At 33.5% G+C, this 16,655-nt stretch overlaps 1 protein-coding gene across 13 annotated transcripts in view; it reads left to right on the forward strand.

Moving 5' to 3' along the window:
* Window positions 1-16,655, forward strand: part of LOC138698194 (A-kinase anchor protein 9-like) — a 630,353-nt gene that overhangs the window by 270,781 nt on the left and 342,917 nt on the right. For 10 of the 13 annotated variants that reach the window (XM_069823957.1, XM_069823962.1, XM_069823964.1 and 7 more), the window contains 3 exons: window positions 4,141-4,377; window positions 8,042-8,164; window positions 14,577-14,689. The exons of 1 other annotated variant lie outside the window; for it this stretch is intronic. In XM_069823957.1, the coding sequence (XP_069680058.1) occupies window positions 4,141-4,377; window positions 8,042-8,164; window positions 14,577-14,689 (473 nt within the window). The remainder of the gene's footprint in view (window positions 1-4,140; window positions 4,378-8,041; window positions 8,165-14,576; window positions 14,690-16,655) is intronic. 2 more of the 13 variants (XM_069823960.1, XM_069823963.1) reach the window with 1 other exon arrangement.

Below are 16,655 nucleotides of genomic sequence, written 5' to 3' on the forward strand. Positions count from 1 at the left end.
GAGACGTAGATGGGAGGATAATATTAAAATGAATTTGAGGGAGGTGGGATATGATGGTAGGGACTAGATTAATCTTGGTCAGGATAGGGACCTATGGTGGGCTTATGTGGGGGCAGCAGTGAACCTGCGGGTTCCTTAAAAGCCATAAGTAAGTAAGTATAGACATTTTTTAAATTTAAGTAGTAGCCAAATTTTATGTGTTTGCTCCTCTGTTGAAGACATATGTGTATTAATGTGTGTTAATAAATACCATTACTCGAACTTTACTTTACTTACTTTATCAGACACGTATGTAATAAATTAGTGTAAATTGTATGATCCAATAGTAAATGATAAAGTAAAGATGTAAATTAGTTATGATCACATTAGATTCTCATGATGTCAAATATGCAATAATTCATTCACATCATACACACTAAATCCTGCTTCCTTTCACACACATGGTGAAAGATTGAAATATCTTACATGTAGTTAATTGGATTCGTATATATAGGAAAATGATTTTACAAAGTGTTTTTATTATTCTGCGGCTTTGAATTTAGCGCAAATATTTTGCACTTATTTTTATGATGTTGTGTTTATGATAAAATGAAATACTTTCGTACCTCTGGGTCTATTCAAAAGTTAACTAGAAAATATATTGCATTATAATGCAATAATTATTATTGTTAGTACTTATTTATTTCTCTCATAGATATAATTCATAGTGTGTGGCTTGACATTATTAGTGTTAATGTTATTGGATATCGTCTAAGCTTGATTGTTGCATTTGTAATTATATGTGATCCTATGTTGTAACTGTGTATGTTTCTATACTGGTTCTATAACAGGCTTCTGGCATTGCTTTGAATCGTGATTGCATGTAAAATTATTCTATGTACTAATTTATAGGATATCTCATAACTAGAGCTGTGAAAAGGGAGCAGTTAAAACTAGTGATGGTACCGAGTATCTCCCTTTGCATAGCCCTACTCATAACACGTGGAAAATATTTATAGGTTGGACTCAGAAGCCCCAGAGTCAGATTGTTTTCAGAACAGTTTGTTTTTGTGTTTTAGGAAATGGGTTTTGAAAGTGCAGGAAGTGTTTGATTGTGTTATACAGGGGATAGACATTTTTTCTGATTAGTATGAGTACTGAAATGTGCAGATGATTCTTCTAATGGGAAAACAAAGTTATATTCAAATTTTTTATTTTGTGGACAAAGTCTCCTTTGAAAGTTTGTTCCTCATTTCTATAGGAATTCTTTAGGTAATTAGCAGTATAATATAAACGTTCTTGAGTAAGACTTCTAGTCTTCTTATCTTGGATACTCCTTTTCCCTCGAAACATTCATTTTATCGTATGGTTATACAGTAACACAACATAAATACAAACATAGTGATTGTACTCTAACCTAGTAGCCTTTATATTAAAATATCAGTTTGTGTTAAAGCGCTTGTGGACAAAACAAATGTTACATGGTAGAATGCCATTAAACTGTTTTCCCTTGTAAGCTTACACAAGAGAATTTGCTTTACAAATTTGAGTGAAGTGCATATTTGAAATATAGGCTCTATCTGTATACGTATTGGTATTGAATTACTATCTTCAGTCCTTGGTGTCTTTGGTGATGATGGCCTTTCATGAACAGTATCAAAAATTTCGATTTCATCTTAATGACTGTACCACTTCTTCGAAGGTAAATAATAATGCTCTTTGAAATGTGAATGATACTGGACATTTTTAATAATTTTTAAGCAAAGAAAGTAATACTTCTGTTTCAATCAGATAAATTTCTTGGTGGTTTGCAAGTGGTAGTTAAGCTAGTAAAAACTGTGTCCCATATGTAATGTAAGTATGATGTGATAGTTTTGGAATTAAAAATTTATATGTAATTACTAGAACACAGAAAGTGATGCTCATGAACATTAGTGATTGAGCAATTCTGTGTCTTATTTATTTATTTTTATTCATTTATTTGTTTTCGTCATGAGTCCAACCTGAAAACCTGCCCACATGTTATGAATTGCCTACCAAGCAAAGTCCCCATTTTGCTTTATTATTGTTATCTTCATTAATATTAGTTAGCTAAAGCTGTACATTAAATAGCATTTGTCTGCTACTAGTTCATGTGATGTGATCATTTCGGCCTAGCTACCTAATATATAAGATCACTCATAGTTAAGGCTAATGTTGGTATGGCAGTTGTATCGACTAAATCAGTTACAATAAGAAATTACCTAGTTATAGAAGATTTTGAATTTTTTTTTTCGTACTTCTGTAACTTAAAATTTCTCATAATAATTCGAAGCTTTGCTTTATCAATGAAAATAATTTAACACTGAAATTTATCTTTCCAGATCTTCAAGCCAGGTTCCTATTCCATATAATTTTTTCTTAGACATTCTTCTTTGTTTTCGTATGTAATACGTCATAAACTCTGGTATCAAATTTTGTCATAATTCGTTATTTTCTTCTTAGTAACTCTTAATAGGTCATAATATGCACAGAAAATTGTATGATCAGTAAGTTAGTCTTTAAAGTGAGTTTTTGTTTTAAATTATTAGATAAATGTTTGACACCATTTCTATCCCTGACTGTAAATAATCTCGGCATCTAATAGACCATGATGCTACAAATGCTACAGAATGTTAACTTCATATTAGCATCCCACAATTAATTTATCTAATTTTATTTTGAAACTAAGAACATTGTATTTATATTTTTTGTTTAAAAGTGACGCAAAGAGTCTCTTCATATATTTATAATATAGATACATAGCTAATATTTTTTATTCAGGAATTGTGTTGATCAACATTCTATTATTATTATTATTATTATTATTATTATTATTATTATTATTATTATTTATTATTATTATTTATTATTATTATTTATTATTATTATTATTATTATTATTATTATTATTATTATTATTATTATTATTATTATTATTATTATTATTATTATTATTATTATTACATAGTTCACCCTTACATTTGCATTTGCATTTTTCGGCCAATACTGATAGAGGGTTCCAGTACTCCATGTCAATCTCCCGTCACTGTATTATGTAGTTGTATAACAGTAAATAATAAAATTCTGTGAAAGTATATCATTTGAATAATGTAAGAGTCATCAGTGCTGTTAAAGTTACTGTGTGTATTGCACCCAACATAAACTGTGTCCTTTAAGAATAGAGTCACTGTGCTGAATCATTGTAATGTTTAACTACGTTTATCAGTAATTGATAATAGTCCTTGCTTAAACATTAAGGAACTTTAACCTTTTGGTAAATTAACCAGAGGGCAATCTTATTGCATGTTTCATAAATATATAGTATATTGTTTTAGTATGTGACTACAAATTTTGTTATTTTCCTCAGATTTGTGCAAATCTTTTAGAAATTAATTACTAATGAAGGCTATTGTATATTTGTATAAGTATTACAAGACACAAAGTGTATAAAATGCTTTATAGTAATGTCTTACTCAATTATTATTAGTACATGGAAAAAAAATTGTACACTTTTCTAAAGTAAAAATTGTTCTTCAGTCACGAGTTTCTTTTGTTGTAAGTATTAAATATCTCATGATTTTTCATACATTGAGTGATATTGATTGATTTTTATTAAATTTCATTGGCTGAGCATTTAACATTTGGAAGCTGTGCTGACATAATTCTAGATGAAGAATAGTTAAATATTTGAAACCATGGTTCCAAATATGATATATGTAGTTCTAAATCACCACCATCTGTATATATAAATTTCATTAATATGTTCTTCAATATATTCCATTAAGCTAGCTCTATTTTTCACGTCTATGAGGATGTTCTTTTAGCCATTCTGCAATGTAGCGATTTTACATGATTGATCTTCACAGGGATAGTTAGTATCTGCAAACTTTGATGGAAGATGTAGCTCGTACTTGTGTAGCTGATAACTTTGTCTGGATTGATTAAGAGGAATGCTAAAGAATACTTTATTCTGATAAATTTTGACTACTGGACTGTTTAACATTTTATATTACTACTTGATTTGGCACTGGTTATTTTCTATAATAACAATTCACGTTTTTGAAAAAGATGATAACTTGGTATAATTTCCTACTTAATATGATATAAGGAACATTAACGCAGTTTTGCTCTTTTACTTAGGCTCTTCTTTCAAGTGATTTAGAAGACACAACTCGGCCAAGGGAATTAATTGAGCTTCAGGAGAAGTTCACTGCTCAGTATAAACGAGAACTTGTTGTCCTGAAAGAGGAGCATGCTAAAGAAGTGGAAAGACTTAAGGAGGATTGTGGAAAAGAAATACAGTCTATTTCAGAAAAGTACATTCAAAATATAACCGCGTTGAAAGGACAAATAGCTGCTCAAGCACAGGAACACGAGGTATGGAGCAGAATAAATTGTATGTATACTGTATTAGTATGTTGCAAATCTTGTTTGCATTGTTAAATTCAAGGTAATTGATGGAAGGCTTTACTCCAGGTATGTGGCTCTTAACCTTTGCTTCTAATTTATTGCTTAATAATACAATTTTAGTATCATCTATTATTTGATGTAGAGTAATAGTTCGATTAAATGTGTTTTCTTGAGTTCAAGTAAGTTTGAATGTTATGTCAATGTTTTTCTTTTTTCTCTTGGTTAAAATCTCAACCCTTTTGCTCCTTATGGTATTATTTCATATTATCAGCTGAAAATTTGTGTGTACTTATTTACTTACTTACTGGCTTTTAAGGAACCCGGAGGTTCATTGTCCCCCTCACATAAGCCCGCCATTGGTCCCTATCCTGAGCAAGATTAATCCAGTCTCTATCGTTATATCCCACCTCCCTCAAATCCATTTTAATATTATCTTCCCATCTATGTCTCGGCCTCTCCAAAGATCTTTTTCCCTCTGGCCTCCCAACTAACACTCTATATGCATTTCTGGATTCGCCCATACGTGCTAATGCCCTGTCCATCTCAAACGTCTGGATTTAATGTTCCTAATTATGTCAGGTGAAGATTACAATGCGTGCAGTTCTGTGTTGTGTAACTTTCTCCATTCTCCTGTAACTTCATCCCTCTTAGCCCCAAGTATTTTCCTAAGCACCTTATTCTCAAACACCCTTAACCTATGTTTTGTGTGTACTTACCAAAAATAAATTTAAGAGAGATTTCCCTCAACTCATTTGCTCCTTACGGTATTATTTCATAGTCATTCATTCATTCATTCATTCATTCATAGCACTCTGCCCAAGGGCAGGTCTTTCACTGCAAACCCAGTATTCTCCAGTCTTTTCTGTTTTCTGCCTTCCTCTTAGTCTCTGCATATAATCCATTATATCTTAATGTCATCTATTATTTGATATCTCCTTCCGGCCCAAATTCTTCTCCTGTTCACTATTGTCATTCTGCATTGTAGTGTGCATCCAATGCCTCCTTCGGTAGACAGTTTCTTCTCAGCCAGTGACTGAGCCAATTTCTTTCCTTTTTCTCTTCCTGATCAGTTTCGGCATTATTCTTTCTTCACCCACTATTTCCAACACATCGTCATTTCTTATTCTCTCTGTCCATTTCACACCCTCCATCCTCCATATCCACGTTCAAATGCTTCTCGTCACTTTTCTTCACTTCGTCATAATGTCCATGTTGCTGCCCCATACAATGTTACACCCCATACAAAGCACTTCACTAGTCTCTTTCTTAGTTCCTTTTTCAGAGGTCTGCAGAAGATGCTCCTTTTTCTATAAAAGCTTCCTTTGCCATTGCTATTCTTCTTTTGACTTCCTGGCAGCAACTCATGTTACTGCTTATAGTGCTTATAGTACACCCCAAGTATCTGAAGCTCTACTTGCTCTACTGCCTCATTTAGAATTCGCAAGCTTACCTTCTTCACGTTTCTTCATATGACCATGGTCTTCGTCTTGTTTGCATTTATCTTCATCCTATACTGCTCATAACTGTCATGTAGCTCAGTAGCATATCCTTTAGTATCATCTCCTCTCCTGCTGACAACGCTATACCATCAGCAAATCTTATGCATTTTATTTTTCTTTCTCCTGCTATCACTCAGTCCATGTTCTGAAAACAGTTCTTCACTAAATCCTCCAAGTAGATGTTGAATAGGGTAGGTGATAAAGGGCATCCTTGACATACTCCTCTCCCAATTTCGCTTTTTCTCACATTTCTTCTCCTATCTTGACTCTGACTTTTCCTCGTTTGATATAAAGGTTACTGAACAGCCTCTTCTCTTTCCAATTATCTTAGAATTCCCATCAGTTTATTAACAGCTTAATATTTGTGTGCACTTACCAAAATAAATTTAAGAGAGGTTTCCCTTGAGGAAATAAACAATTCTTTATTATTACGAAGTCTAATTTATTAAAGAATTATGTTGTTAAATTTAAAAATATGTAACATTGAAATAATCCTATATAATGGGTGTTTTATGACAAAGTATCGCATAAGTGATTTTCCTCACTTGCATTATTCACAATTGCTCTCACCAAGAGGATTAAGCAATAGTCTATGGCAACATTTCTCACGCTATGGTACATGTATGAAAAATCGTCCACAAAGTCTACCCTCGTGGTTCTCATGATTGAACATATATTTAGTAAACTCGAGCATTAGTCTGAGAAAGACAGAAAAAATCAAATTAAAGTGAACTGCAGATCACACTCTACAGCTGAGAATGTCAAACAGAGGTCTTAAACCTAAACTTAATCTAATTTTCAGACCATGGACGAATGCAGGAACAATTCCCTTCAAGGAAAAATTCCTGTGTTCTTACCGAGAATCGAACCCAGGACCTCACGAACTGTAGCCAGACCATGAGGCTGGTCTTAAGATAAAGTTTTATTATAATCATAAACATTAGCAGCAGCAACTATCACACCAGAAATGCTTCAGAGGAAAACCTGGACTGAGTATCACTTGGAGATATTGTACCTACTAGAGATGAACAAAACTAACTGCCTCTCTCGCTCGCTGTGTTCCCTGCATTTGTGTTTCGAGTCTCGTCTTCGAGTCTTGCTCATCATCCTCGAAATAGCAGTTGGTCGGTGTGGAAAGATTTCGTAACTTTGAATAACATGCATCATTGAAATAAATAACATTAGAAATGTTTGAGACAAAAAGACAAAACAGAACAGTATCTTAGTTATCAAAATGTTTTGGTTCTATTATATGATATTAACTATGGTTATGTAAATAGAAAGAAAACAATTCTCAAATAAATTTGCATTTATAAAAAAACAAAACATAACGTTAAATAAAGCATTAATATTTTTTTACTTGAGATTGTACACTTGATCTTAAAGATATGAAAAGAAAATTCGTAGCCTTTTAATAAGGGCCTAGTAATTAAATAAAGATTGGGGAACAGATTATTAAACACCGAAGGGAAGAGATTATGTTTCAAATAGGCTACTTGATTGTTTATACGTATATATAACAGTTGCCAAAGTAGATAATAGTTCAGTCTGGTATAAACAGCTGTGGCGATTCAAGGCTGCTTGATGTTCGAGAGTTGATCACTCTGAAGTCTCAATGTCTTGAAACACTCACAAGCAGTCTTTACATCAACGACGCGACATAGACAACATTGTCATGCGGGTTTTCGGCTTTGCAAGCACTGTTAGTCTTGCTTCCTTGATCGTTGTTCAACTCTAGTTCCTACTATCAGGGGAGGTTCATGTAGAAACCTACTACTGATTGTTTTTGTGATTGTGATGAGTCATGCTTCCTAATAAAGGTGACAAAATGCCCTCGTAGTTTTGTTTTTGTCAAGCAGTTGAAATTACGGAAGTACGAGATGGCCACGTGGTATTATAAGTAAATATAATTATACTTTAAATCTTGCTTCTTTGTATTCTTTTGCATGAGAATGGCAGTTGCTTTCTGTTACCTCATTTGTTTTTAATACTGCTATTGTAAATATTTAACTGCATTTATTTTTCTAACACATTACTTCCCTTGCTGACTAATAACTTACAACCACCTTGCATGATTGAAATGTGCACCTATTTTTGTTTTGGCTTAATTTTCTACAACTGTTGTGTGCCAGGAATTTCTAGAAAAGGAGATGGAAATTCTAACACAAAAGGTTGAGTTGGACTTTACTAACACCGACATTTTCATAGATACTACAGTGCAAGAATTACAATCACTGAAGCAGCAGATCGTTCAGGTGCGTTGCAATTATTGAATGTTTTAACAGTCCTTTATGTGACATTCAGTTATTAATTGGGTTGTAGGTACAATAATTAAAAGTTATACTTGTTCATTTTATTTTTCATTAATTTCATAGGAATTTTACTGAAGTCTGGATTTTCATTTTGTGTGTTTGCTTTATATTTAGCTATTGACTGTCAAAATTAAAACCTTACCACTAAAGAACCCATTCACGCAAATACATATTGGAGACTATCTGTCTAGATTTAACTCCAGGAGTTATGCCTGAATTGATAATTGTCTATATATGCTCAGACTTACCTTCTAAACTTACAGTTCACCAACAAGTCACAAAAGGTCTTTGAAATCAGTTATTTCTCGTGGATAAATGCGATTATTCGAGAAATACTATTCCTTCTTGGTTCTGCATTCATTTGTTCATCATTCCTTAGTGCCATTTTAAATAGCATCTCTGTAGTTTTGCTTTCATAACTTATAAACATTACAAAGAACTGCTTAAAACAAAATGATGTCCAACTCTCGACTACATGCTCGCAGTATCGTTTGTTCCTAAATTTACTTTTTCTTCTCTTAATTTTGAGTGTAGTAGTGTCTGAAATATTTCAGGCAGTTGCTGAACTCTAGAGACCTCCTCCACGCCTAAAGACTTGATACTTTTTGCTCATACACAAGGAGATTTGCTTGTGGATTTAGGTTTTTGCAGACAATTGCAAGTAAGTTTTTTTTTTTTTTGTATGGGGGTCCATAAAAGGCACTTTCACTGCTTGAAGCTATGCTACAGTCTTAAGTCGTGCAGCTTGCAAGATGGTTTGTTGCTGTATTTACTCTTAGACAATCACGCATCATTACCACTAAATAATTATTACATTAAAAATAAAAATAAAATACATAGCTTTATTTAAACCATTCTGCACGAAGTGTTATATCAGTTATGGTTTCTTGGGTAAAAATACGTCACCACCTCCTACTCTTTTTGTCTTGTATACACTTCCAATCTCTAAACCACCTTAGAGGATTATGCACTGAAAAATGAAGAAATTTTACATCAAAAATTCTCGCAAACCTTCTTTGCATATTTGTCTTAAAGATATTTAATGCATTCCACTTAATCTCCCAAAATGATAATAAATTATTAATATCCACAAAATAAAAATTACTTCAAATACAGTCTCCTCAGATTCAGCCAGACATGAAGTATAGGGCATTTCAAAAGTCAGTTCAAACATTAAACCACTATAAATATTATAATATTTGAGATAGGGAAAAAACAAAAGCATCACAGTGTTGGACAAACAACGGGGTTTACAAAACATTGGGAAGATGTTTGCTGTTCTCTTGTTCAACATACAGCATTCTGTCTCTGACACCATGCACAGCATTTTGCAGATAATGTCTTGGAATATTGGCAATTTCTTGCGAGATGGCATCTTTCAGTTGCAGTAGGGTTGTTGGATGTGTCAGGAAAACTCGTTTTTTTAAGGTAACCTCACAACCAAAAGTCGACCGGATTGAAATCTGGAGATCGCGGAGGCCACATTGTTGGAAAGTGTCTACTGATGACTTTGGTCGGAAAGCGAACCTCAATTACGCGTGTTAACTCCACCATTAATTTTTTTAGTAAGTTATTTTACGACGCTTCGTCAATATCTCAGGTTATTTAGCGTCTGAATGAGATGAAAGTGATAATGCTGGTGAAATGAGCCTGGAGTCCAGCACCGATAGTTACCCAGCATTTGCTCATATTGGGTTGAGGGAAAACTCCGGAAAAAACCTCAACCAGGTAACTTGCCCCGACTGGGAATCGAACCCGGGCCACCTGGCTTCCTGCCCAGACACACTAACCGTTACTCCACAGGTGTGGATAATAATGGAATAAGACAGACTGTTACAGTAAATGGGGAGCACTACTACAGCATGTTACAGAACTTTGTCATCCTTAGATTGAGGAATCACGATATGAAAAACATAATCTTCATGCAAGATGGCACTCCACCCTACATCTTTATCCCTGTAAAACAAATTAATTACGCAGATATTTGGTGACTTTTCAACAATGTGGCCTCCGCGATCTCCAGATTTCAATCCGGCCGATTTTTGGTTGTGGGGTTACCTTAAAGAATGAGTTTTCCTGACACATCCAACAACCTTACTCCAACTGAAAGATGCCATCTCGCATGAAATTGCCAATATTCCAAGACATTATCTACAAAATGCTGTGCATGGTGTCAGAGACAGAATGCTGTACATTGAACAAGAGAGTGACGAACATCTTCCCAATGTTTTGTAAACCCCGTTGTTTGTCCAACACTGTGATGTTTTTGTTTTTTCCCTATCTCAAATATTATAATATTTATAGCGATTTAATGTTTGAACTGACTTTTGATATATCCTATATCAAACTGTATAGCTAAAATCATATAAATCTAATTCCATTAAGTTAGTAAATACATGAGAAACATGAACACTTACTGATCTACAATAAATCAAGAAAAATATATTTCAATCACATGATCGCTATAAGAAAAATCCTTACAATAACTGCCAGACCCAGCAGGAAACTTCACTGTCTTTCATAGGGACTGGGTGAGCTCAGTTGTCTCATGCTTTTCCTGTGATATCTTAATGTCATCATAGATCTTTATTTTAGCCACCATACACATTGTGAGACACGTAACATAGACTTACTAGACTGCTGCGAGTAGTAGATGTCTTCAGTGACAAATTAATAGGCAGAAATCTGTGAAGGAATATTGAAGACGAACAGAAAAATCCACTTCTTCTGGAACAATTTCAAGAAAACAAATACTAAGAAATTCACTCTGTAATAAGAGAGGAATGTGTGGATATCTGGGTTCAACATTGTCATCATCAACTTTGAGGCTGGTGAGTGCTTTTAAATAAAGCTGTGTAGTTTTGTTTTTCATTTTTCAATGTAATGACAATTACTGCTAATGATGAGTAACTGTCTAAGAGTTTCTCTTGAGACTACCTTGCAGACGATGCAAGCTGAGAGTGCAGCTGTGGACATTTGAAAGTGCCATTTACAGGTGCTATACTAGAATTAACGAATGTTTGTACTTGTGACAGTTAACATTATGAGTGAGGTGAGGGCATGTTGCCATAGCAATGCCCAATCACAAACCGTTCCCCTCTCACCCTGCTCCCACCAACCTTAAACAAGCGTTGCCAGTTCAACAAAATATACGCATGTGAGTCGGTTGGTTTTCTGTGACGGCATTTCACTGTTCATTGTGCTTAGTTTTATGGTTTAATATTCTTCCCCGACACTTTATAATTTTTATATTTTTTGGTATTGAAATGTGTTGTAAATGATCAATGTTCATGTACCGGTTTTACAAGTCCATTGTTGAGGCTCTCTGTCTTACTCGCTAACAGTCAAAATTTGAAGTGTGGTTTCATTCCTGCACATACAAATGTAAATCCATATTACTTGTTTACGAATTCACTTATTTTGGTATATAATTATTTAGCCATTTGTGAATAAATGTACTTTAAGAAAGAACAAAAATATTTCTTTCAAATAATAACAGCACACAATTCGTTTATGTAACAAAATTTACCCAGCCCTCAGAAGGTTAATATTACATTTATTATTATTATTATTATTATTATTATTATTATTACTATTATTATTATTATTATTATTATTATTATTATTATTATTATTATTGTTATTATTATTATAGATACTGCTGTTATTATTAAAAGTGGTGGTGGTGGTAGTTGCACTAGTGGTATTAGTAGAGTGATAGTATCCCTCAATCAAAATTTGTTACATGTAGTTCTGTGAACTTTTACTACTTTTAATTTTGCGACAATGTTTTTTAGTCAGTCAACTCTAATAGCAATCTTGGATTCAAGATACCTGCATTAGAAATTAGAATTCGAGCCTAATTTAATGCAACGTGAGATAAGATGTAGTTCTGAATTTGAAATCCACTGTCCCTTCCGTCTTTCACTACAATGCGGCAACAACGCACTCCCCCCTGTGACTCCACATACAACTGTCAGAAGTACAAACATTCGTTAATTCTAGTATAGTAAGGTTTTAAATCAGGTCCATCCACTATAGTTACCAGGGGTTTAGATGTGTAAAGTATAATTTAATTAGTTCCGATAGGCTGTTTCTTAATGATATTATACTTCTGTCTCTCTGAATAAATAATTCGAAGAAGGTGATACCTAGAAATAGTCTAGGTGACATAACACGCTACTTTGTTAATTTAATGTTATTATGAAAGGAAGCATGTATTGTCTGAATTGTTTGTGAAAATGTGTTCAAGTCACATAGTTATTTTCTTTTCTTTTGTGGAATATTGTAAGAATATGAAACTAGGTTGAAGCCAGAGAAGGATATAGATGAATATTTATTATATTGTGCTGCGATAATATTTTGTTAAAAATAGTTATTTTTCAACTTTTTTCAGGTATATTATGGGAGAACTTGTGTTTCTATGCTGAAAAAAGTTCATTAAATCATAATCCCCAAATGCAATAATTTTTGTATCAAGAAATTAAAAAAATGTTTACTGCACTTTACAACAAACTTTGTACAGTATTAAAGCATTATTTTGTATGTTGAGTTAAACTGGTTTGCAAATGTGTATTATAAATTCTTTTATTATTTATTGTTCCTCAAAAAAAATATGAATGTATCCTATATGTTTTCAAATAGTTTTTAATGATTAGTCCTCATATTTATTGTACTTGAATATAATATATCTTTAAATACAATATTATGTATTGAGAAAATATAATAGTTCTTCTATATAACTACAATAGAAACTCTCATAACTGGCACCAATGGGACCAGGCAAGTTCCGAATATGAGATTTTGCCGGATAATTGAATAAGTATTTAAAAATATTACCTGTTCGTATTTTATGATGCCAACTTGTTGAAACTGCAGTCATATGACGCTTATTTCTCCCCAGTCACTTGATCATAACTAAATAACATAAAACGGTGTGGATTTTTCTTTATTAAAAACACATCACTTAACTCAAAAATACCTAATTTTTGGTTCGAATATTCACTGAACATGAAATTCGTGTGAACTTCCTAATGTGGCAACACTCATGGCCCAGGCTGTGGCAATCCATCTATGCATTCTTTTGTGCCTGATAATGGACAGGAAGATTCTTTACGTTTTTGAAGCACCTTGGATTTCGATATTTTCCCATCACTGTCAATGTCACTTTGCATGTACCTTCAGCATTTCCACATACCATAACAGTTACACGATCATTGTTTTGTTTGAAGCCCTTAGGTGAGGTTTCCGTTGCACATGCCAGTGTTGTTGTAGGAAGACACCTCCAATAAACCAGTCTCGTCAGTGTTATGTATTTGTTCCACAATAACATTACTCTCAGACACAATTTTCTGGAACTGATTAATAAATTGATCCACAGACACTTTGTCGGCACTCCTTTGTTCACCGGACACATAGTTTTCAGATTCAATGTCTCTCTTTGAATCTGTTAAGCCACCCAACGAAAAATCCACACTCATCTTACAGTTTCATTTTCTGGTCCAATTCCTCGACTTTTTCTTGTAGCATCGGCCCAGAAATGCACATTCCCTCAGATCTTTTAATTGCGAACCATTCATATAGAACACGATCCAATTCTTCACAGTGGGACTGATGTATAGTTTTCTGATTTTCCGTAACTTTCGTAGATTCATTGTTACTTATAAATCACTGAAGTTGACTGCGTTGTTTTTTTATATCGTTTAAAGTTAAACTTCCAACTGTATATTCGTTCATTAATTTGGAACTATTTTCTCTAGTAATTCAAGCTTTTGCTTCAGTGTGAGGATGTTCCTCTTGTGCTTAGCAGCGATAGCCATGATGCTATCTATCATGTTAATGAAACTTTTACACGCTATAGGAACAGAGAGAATTTCACACTTTCCTATTTAGACTCATCCAGCACCCCTTCAAAACGGGCAAGTTCAAGTGGTAAATTTAAAAACATAGTCTCTGTGCATTGTTTGTAAGACCCAAATGATAACTTACTGATGTTATCTGATCTACCCCAGGGACATGACTGGGTTTTCTGTCTGTGTTTTCACTCATAAACAATGTAAAGAGTAAACACAATATGCGACATGTGCGATTCATGAAAACCACTCACATGTTCGTCTGACTCTTCTGTTTCACATGAATGACTATTTTTTTTACCTAGCCAAAAGTGCCGTTGTTTTGGTATTGCCGGTTATTTGGGTGCTGGATATGAGGGATTTTTACTGTATTACTAACTTCATAGCGGTAGAATAACGTCTTAAAAACGAACATTTACAAAATCTGAAACTGAAGTATGGTGGAAGGCTTTCTGTACCTATATTAATTACATTGTCTATAAATTAAACATTATATTTTTCAGTTGGAGAAGATTAAGCTTGCAATGCAAATTAAGTTAGGAGATGTACCTGATGTTGGAATGGAAAATGCTGTCTCTATACTTAATGCAGATCTAGACCAGTTAATCCAAGAAAGGTATGCACAATTTTTTTTGTAAGTTACTACTGTTGATTCAAAGTAAAATATTACTGCTAATGAAGTGGAGTTCATTATTATTTTATATCGCTGAACTTCAAACACATACTGTCATATGTTGTTGTTGTTGTTGTTTTCTAATGCCAGGCGTTTGACAATAAAGTCATTTGACCTCTTGCACTCAATATTTTTCAAAGATATTATCATGGCCAGCCACTGAAGCACAGATTTTGAGGTGTTCTGAATCCATTTCTTGGTTTGAGTTGCACAATGGGCATACTGTCATATGAAATTAGTATTAATATATATAAATTTATAGTGGATCAGTTACCTAAGATATTCTAAAGGAAATCACGGCATAAAAATATGAAATGAAACCTAACTAGAATCAGTTGTAAATCTTAAGTACTTCAGTCCCAAAGCTTCAGAAGCTAACTAGTAACCGAATGAACTATATTAATGGATAACATGCCAGACAGTATTTTCTTCTAGCATTTAGAAACCTGTTAAGTTCTTAAGACACTTCATGATCTGATATTATCAAATATTGGGAAGCAAGAAAGAGAATAACTTTGTACAGCTTAATTACACATCTTTTAACACTATATCACTTTGGAAAACGTATTATGTGTCTTTCACATGTTAAATTTTGATGGCGAATAGCAGGCTGAGACATGTTAACAAGGTAACATAAAATTTGACACGTGAAAGACACATAATATGTTTTGCAAAAAGAATAACTTTGTTGTTAAATCGAGAGAATTATATACACTGTACATACTTATATCTTCTTCTAACATTCATTCATTCACCTAAGAGTACAATGCCCTTTCATTAAGCTCATTATAATCCTTGGTTCTTTCCAGAATCAAGACCTACTTATTAATGTCCTTTTGATAGCTTTTCAATGATCCCTTTAATATACCGGGTGAATGAAAAGTCTGAAACCATATAAATATCTTCCATATGCTTGATTTTCGATTATATATAGGTGTTACCAGTATTTGTAAGACCAAATGCTCCACCAGTGACACATTCGATTCTAGTCCTCAGCTATCTCAGAAGCCGCCATTTTGGATGCAACTTTAAAATTTTAGATGGAAAAGGGGTCATGTAGGTACTCAAAATCATGTGAAATTTTCTAAAAAAGAAGCAATGTTGCAATCTGTTTTGAGCTATCTCTAATTGTTTTCAAGCTATTTAAAGATAACTGTCATAATGACACAAACATTAGTTACTGCATTTATAGATATTTTGTAACATGGTAGGCCTACAGTACTAAAGGGGCTTTTGGAAAGGTATTTTTTATGGAATGCTGGTAATTAACTTTTCCTGCTTTACTGTTTGGTTAATCTTTGACAGTTTTAATACATTAACAATGGTGCAATCTGTTTTGAGATATCTCTGATCGTTTTCAGTTCATTAAATGATAACTGTCAAATGACACAAAAAGAAAATTCTACAAAATGTGCTCAATATGTTGTCCATTTTCACGATGCACATTTGTAGACGGATTTTCCAGTCAGAACATTTCGTAGCATTTCCGGGGTGACTTTAGCACAGGCTTCAATGATAGGGTTTTTTAAATGCTCCCCATTCTCAATTTTCTCTTTATGTAACCCCCAAAAAAAAAAAAAAAAAATCAAAGGATGTTAAATCTGGAGACCTGGCTGGCCATTCTACTGGTCCATGTCGACCAATCCAATGTCCAGAAAACTGTTTGTCCAGATAGTTTCGAACAGCAAGACCATAGTGGGATGGAGCGCCATCTTGTTGAAAAAAGATGGGAATTCACCTCCTTCATTTAGTAAATCGGAGATGATGTTTTCTTATAACATGTCATGTTCAGATAAAAAATGGCACTCAGGTTCTCCTCAATAAAATATGGTCCAACCATACGATTTCCCCGAATTTCACACCAAACCATTATTATACCAGCACCTTGCAACATTTCTGTGGCTTAACC

The sequence above is a fragment of the Periplaneta americana genome, chromosome 4 (assembly GCF_040183065.1).
Source record: "Periplaneta americana isolate PAMFEO1 chromosome 4, P.americana_PAMFEO1_priV1, whole genome shotgun sequence".
In the NCBI taxonomy this organism is placed as follows: domain Eukaryota; kingdom Metazoa; phylum Arthropoda; class Insecta; order Blattodea; family Blattidae; genus Periplaneta; species Periplaneta americana.